This window comes from Falco naumanni, chromosome 14 (genome assembly GCF_017639655.2).
Source record: "Falco naumanni isolate bFalNau1 chromosome 14, bFalNau1.pat, whole genome shotgun sequence".
Classification (NCBI taxonomy): Eukaryota; Metazoa; Chordata; class Aves; order Falconiformes; family Falconidae; genus Falco; species Falco naumanni.
The window spans coordinates 15,896,811-15,902,251 of record NC_054067.1 but is presented as its reverse complement, the minus strand read 5'-3'; the positions used below and the strand labels follow the sequence as shown (position 1 = coordinate 15,902,251).

The 5,441-nt window shown below is 62.7% G+C and overlaps 2 protein-coding genes across 2 annotated transcripts; both read right to left on the bottom strand.

Annotated features, from left to right (window-relative positions):
* Positions 1-255: 255 nt before the first annotated feature.
* On the bottom strand, positions 256-1,122 carry LOC121097465 (cuticle collagen 40-like). The gene is made up of 2 exons (XM_040614496.1): positions 863-1,122; positions 256-665 (listed from the first exon to the last, which is right to left on the bottom strand). The coding sequence occupies exons 1-2, from the start codon at positions 1,120-1,122 to the stop codon at positions 344-346; spliced, it is 582 nt and encodes a 193-aa protein (XP_040470430.1). The 3' UTR covers positions 256-343.
* An 85-nt stretch (positions 1,123-1,207) lies between these two features.
* Positions 1,208-4,682, bottom strand: ZIC3 (Zic family member 3). The gene is made up of 3 exons (XM_040614495.1): positions 3,612-4,682; positions 2,783-2,946; positions 1,208-2,224 (listed from the first exon to the last, which is right to left on the bottom strand). Exons 1-3 carry the CDS (start codon positions 4,645-4,647, stop codon positions 2,042-2,044), a joined length of 1,383 nt encoding a protein of 460 aa, XP_040470429.1. The 5' UTR covers positions 4,648-4,682; the 3' UTR covers positions 1,208-2,041.
* Between the last annotated feature and the right edge of the window lie 759 nt (positions 4,683-5,441).

Here is a 5,441-nt window from a genome sequence, read left to right as displayed (position 1 = left end):
ACAGGGCTTGGGGATTTTTTTTTTTTTTTTTCAGATGTGCAGCCGCAGCGGCTGTGATCCACCTTTCTCCTGTGTTTTTCTGCCCGGTAAACCTTTCTTTTCTTTTTTTTTTTTTTTTTTTTTTTTTGAGGGAGTCGAGGGGAGGTTTGTTCAAACTTAATTTTTAAAGCATGCAAGGTTTCGCGGGTTGTTCGCCCGAGCGGACCCTGCGGCACGCTCGAGGGGACAGGCCGCCCCCCTGTGCCCCAAGTCAAGTTCAAGACGGGTCTGTCTGGGGTCTCTCCCGGTCAGCGGAGGTGCGGAGCCCGTGGTGTGGGTCCGTCCCCCCGCCTCGGAGCGGGGGTCAGCCCGCGGCAAGGTCCCTGCGGTGTGAGGGGGGATGCGGCCGCCGAGCCGTACGCCCGGGCTGGCCGCGCTGGAGGGGAGCACCGGTCGCACTTCGCCGGGGCGGGAGCCCGTCTGCAGCCCCACCGGAGCTCCGGCCGGCCCGCCGGGGCCGCGGGCCTCTCCCGCCGCCGGGGGCACGGAGGTTTGCCGGGGCTGGGGAGCTTCCACCATCGCTCTGGCTGCTTGGGGCTCCTGGGCGGCGCCGTTGAAGTTTCTCGGGTGAGATGTCTCTGCTGGACCCCTTTTCTCTCCTGAGGACGGGGAAGCTTTCCTGCATCCTAGTCAGAATAAAGAGAAAATAAAAAAAACCAAACAGGCGATAATGGAGAACGTCCAGCGCACCGCGAAGCCGCCCCGGGGTCCCCCCGGCCTGCAGCCCGGTGCCGGCGGAGCCGGTCCTGCACGGCTCGCCCGGCCCCCACACCCCCGCCACGCAGGCAAGGGGCGCCGGCCGCCCTGCCGCCCCGGTACTCACCGTCGGGGCCTCCCCGTCGAGGCGGCCCCGCTGCCGCCGGCGCTCCTCTCCCTCGGCGGCGGCGCCGCGCCCCGGGCTCCGTTCGCTCGGGAAGGTGCCGGGGAACGAACCGTTGGGCGACGGAGGGCGGGGACAAAGGGACAGGAGAAAAAGCAGCGGCGAAGCAGAGGCTTCACCCGGCACCGCAAGCTCGGAAACAACGGCCCGGGCCCCGGCGGCCGCGCCGAACCGGGCCCGCTACGGCACCGCGGCTGCCCCATCCCCCGGAGAGGTCAAAAACAGCTCTTTCCAAAACAATAAACTTTTAATGCTAAAGCAGTTATAACCAAAAGCTGTACAGAGTTGGAATTTTTTTTTGTTTGTTTGTATTTTTTTTTTGTTAGAAAACAATTTTTTTCTCCCCCATAAATATTGTTCAGTTCCCGGCACTTTGTATCAATAATTAAATTACGAACGATAAATATGGCATCATGGATATGTATTTACAAAAAAAGTTATTACAAAAAGGCAACTGTTATACTAAACGTCACAATCTGGGTAGAATAAACACCACATCCTCATCCTGAAAAATACTGACCGACCCCATCAGACGAGAATACATTCACAAGTGTAATGCTTGGAGAGAGAGAGAAGGAGAAAGAGGAGGAGAGCAGAGAAAGAAGCAGCAGGAGAGCTAGAGAGGAAAGTTCAAGACATAACAGGACTTTGGCACGGTTTAAGACTGTAAGTTTAAACAATCACCACTAAGGCGAAAGAGAATTTTCATCCTCATGTCAACATCCCACCGAAAGAAGGAAAACCAAAACAGATTAAGAATTAAAAAAGTGGGGAATCGGAGGAAGAGGGACTCGGGCAAGGAAGAAAAAGAAAATATCAAAGAAACAACTGCGACTGCAAAAAATGAGAAAAAAAAAAAAAAAAGAAATCCAATCCTGAGAAAAGGACATGGCTAGTCCAGCGTCTGGGCTTGCAAAAAATAGTAATAATTATAATATAATAATAAAAGACACCCCCCCCTCCAGATCCTGGCAGTTTAACTATGTGTAGCCCTATGCGGTCATCGGTGTGGAAACTCCATTTCCGTGGGAGCAAGCTGCAGTTGGCTTGGTTTGTCCTTTTTTTTTTTTTTCCTTGTTCCCAAAGCATTTGGTCCAGTCTGTGGCCGGGCAGCAGCTGCCTTCACACATACCACTCATTAAAATTGGGGGGCAGTCCAGGGTTGTGGCCGGGGTTACTCTGGAGGGCGGCCGGCGGCGTTTTAGTGGAGTCCTTACTGCCAGCAGAGCCCACTGCAGGGGGGGTGGAGGACTCGTACCCCGAACTGGCTGCAGGGGAAGAGTCCGACCCCTGGGATTCGTGCACCTAAAACCAAGAGGCAGAGATGGGAGCGAGCTCCGAGTCCCCGCCACCCTGCTGAGCCAGGCTGGAATGCTCCCCCGTGCAGGAGGGACACTGGGGTCCAGCGGCTCGGCCTCTGCCCGGCAAGCAGGCAGTACATGCCTTGCTGGCCACCCTGAGCACCGGCAGCAAATGCCTGCCTCGGCTCCTGGCTACTCTGGGCAGCATCCTGGCATGGCGGGCTGTAGCATCCCAGCGTGGGGGGCTGCAGCACCCCGGCATGCGGGGCTGCAGCCACAGGCCAGGTTGCATTTCACAGCTTTCCAGCACCGAGCCGCACTCCGGAAACTGGGCAGCGCTTGCACCGGTGGGAGCACAAAAAGAAACTACGCCATTTCCCTGGGCTGTGCTCCAGTCATGGCCCAGATAGACACCGGGAACCGCTCAGGCCACACTGCCAGCATGGAGCACTGCGGCAGGCACTGCTCAGCTCTGCCCTGCCCAGGGAAACGAGCCCTGAGCACACCAGCGACTGAGCATCCCCGCTCCGGGAGGAAAGGGCTGGAGCGCAGGGGTGATTACCTTCATGTGTTTCCTAAGTGAGCTGGGGTGGGTGTAGGATTTGTCGCACACCTTGCAGATGTAGGGCTTGTCCGAGGTGTGGACGTGCATGTGTTTCTTCCTGTCGCTGCTGTTGGCGAAGCGCCTGTCGCAGCCCTCAAACTCGCACTTGAAGGGCTTCTCACCTGTGAAATTCAGAGAGGGTGAAGGAGGGCCGTTCCCCTCTCCATCCCCACCTGCCTCCTCCCAGGACAACCTCTGCCCCGCTTGCCCCAGCCTGGGGATGCGCAAGCACCCCAACAAATGAAGAAGGGGAAGGGGGACAGCAGGGTTTGTTCCAAGTCAGATAAATTCGGGTCAGCCTTTATTACTTCTAATTCACCTCCCGCCAGGCCCGCGCTGGGCTCCAGTGGGAACAAACGGCAGCTGGGCAAGCCCGGGGTGGGAGAAGACCCGAGATAAATTCAGGGGCTCGGACAGTTTTACAAGACGTACTGGCGGATACGAGCCAAAATACATTTGCTTTCCTGCCTTCTCCCTCTCTTCCCTCCACCCGTGCGGAGGGCTGAAGGGAAGACGGGGCTGCAAATAAAAACCACTTTGACAAAAGTATCGCTGATTTAATTAGGAGAGACGCCAATCAGGCCTAAAAATAAAATAAAAAGGAGCGGAAGTCACCGAAAATGAGCCTTCATTAGCATTTCTATGGTTCCCTCCGCAGAGGCGCGCAGGGGGCCGCGAGCGGCGGCAGCGCCGTGCTCCCGTCCGCGCAGCCCCGCGGAGGCGTGTGCCCCCCGGGGGGGGACGGGGGGGACGGGGGGGGGGGGGGTACGGGGCACACGGGCCTTACCTGTGTGCGTCCGCTTGTGAATCTTGAGGTTCTCGGAGCGGGCAAAGATCTTGCCGCAACCCGGGAAGGGGCAGGGGAAGGGCTTCTCCCCCGTGTGCACCCTAATGTGGTTCACCAGTTTGTATTTCGCCTTGAAGGACTTGCCTTCCCGCGGACACTCGTCCCAGTAGCAGATGTGGTTGTTCTGCTCCGGCCCCCCGACGTGCTCCATGGTGACATGGGTCACCAGTTCATGCATGGTGCTGAAAGTCCTGTCGCAGCTCTTCTTGGGCCGGCTGAGCTGGCTTTCGTCGAGCCACTTGCAGGACAATTCTTGCTTGATGGGCTGGCGCATGTACCGAAAGAAAGCCCCGGGGCCGTGGTGGTGGTGGTGGTGGTGGTGGGCCGCCACGTTCATGCCCATATTCATGTTCATGTGGTTGTAGTTGTGGAACTGGGCGCCGGCGTAAGGGTCCGTGCGGGGGCTGGAGACGGCCCGGTAGGGATCCGGTCGCCCGAAGAGGTCCCCGCGCAGCCCCAGGTGCATCTGCCCGTTGTCCACATGCCCGTTGGGGGACGTGTGGCTCGGGCTCTGCTCGTGGAGCCCCGGGAAGAGCAGGTAGCCCGGGGTGTCCGGGATGCCGCCGGGGCCGTGCAAGCCGCCAGGGGAGCCACCGAAAAGCCCGTGCTGCGCCGTGCCGGAGGCGGCGTCCGCGATGCCGGAGCCGCGGTTGCGGAAGAGAAAGTCGCGGGTGGAGTTGAAGGCGGCGGCCCCGCCGTAGGAGGGCACCTGGCCGGCGTGGTGGTGGTGATGGTGGTGATGGCCAAGGGCGCTGGCGTAGCCCGGCGCCTGCGGCGTGAACGCCGAGCTCTGCCCGGCGGCGAGGTCGTGCGGGGCCGCGTTCAGCTTGAAGGCGGCGGCGTGCGAGGAGTCCCCGAACGGGCCCAGCCCCATGCCGGCGGCGTCGCGGCCCGGCATCTCGTGGTGGCGGGGCGCCGCGAAGCCGCCCACCCCCAGCGCCGGGAACTGCGGCCCTCCGTCCAGCAGCATCGTCATGGGCGCGGGGCCGTCGGCGCGGCGGCAGCCTGTCCCCCCCACCACCCACCTCCCGCCCGCGCGCCCGCCCCCCCAAAAGTACAAAACCACCCCAAAACGCACCCCCACCCCCCGCTGCGGGCAGGCGCTGCCGCCGGCCGCGGGCGGGCAGCGAGGCGAGCACCCTCCGTCCAACACAAAAACAAAACAAAACAAAAAAACCCAAAACAACCAGCCCCCAAAAACCACCCGCCCCCAGAGGCGCCCGCCCCCCGCGCCGGGGCCGGGCAGGGCGGCGCAGCAGGGCGAGGCGCAGCGCGGCCGCGCTCCCGCTCGGCGCCGTCGGGGCACTGACGGGGCGCCCGCCCGCGCCTCGCACATAAACCAACTCCGGGGCCAGGCCGCGCCGCGCCAATGGGGAACCGCCGGCCGCCGCGTCACCTGACCCGCCGCCCGCCGTCCCATTGGCGGCGCGCCGCTTGATTGGCACGCGCCCCGCGCCGCCGGGGACGCTGATTGGGCGCGGGCGCCTCGCAGGTAATAACGGGGCGGCGGAGGGGTGGGGGGCGGCCGGGCGCGGGACGGGACGGGGGGAGCGGCGGGGAGCCCAGCGCCCCCGCTGCTGGCGGGGCGGCCCGGCCCGGGGCCCAGCGCGCTGTGCCGAGGGGCAGGCGGGCACCCCCGCGCACGCCCGGTGCGAGTCCCTGTGTCCTGCGGCGTGACCGTGCGCGGTGCCCCCGTTGCCCCCCCCCCCGTGTCCCGCCGCGCCGCGACCCCCCACGCAGCCCCACGCTGCGCGGGACGCTCGCCCTGGG

What these genes read in the sequence shown, in the direction of transcription:
- ZIC3 (XM_040614495.1), bottom strand. Translation starts at nt 4,647, where the DNA reads ATGACGATGCTGCTGGACGGAGGGCCGCAGTTCCCGGCGCTGGGGGTG. An exon ending in TCACAAGCGGACGCACACAG is followed by an intron (nt 2,947 to 3,611) that starts GTAAGGCCCGTG and finishes TGAATTTCACAG; the next exon opens with GTGAGAAGCCCTTCAAGTGC. An exon ending in CACTTAGGAAACACATGAAG is followed by an intron (nt 2,225 to 2,782) that starts GTAATCACCCCT and finishes TCTTGGTTTTAG; the next exon opens with GTGCACGAATCCCAGGGGTC.
- LOC121097465 (XM_040614496.1), bottom strand. Translation starts at nt 1,122, where the DNA reads ATGGGGCAGCCGCGGTGCCGTAGCGGGCCCGGTTCGGCGCGGCCGCCG. An exon ending in TCGACGGGGAGGCCCCGACG is followed by an intron (nt 666 to 862) that starts GTGAGTACCGGG and finishes TATTCTGACTAG; the next exon opens with GATGCAGGAAAGCTTCCCCG.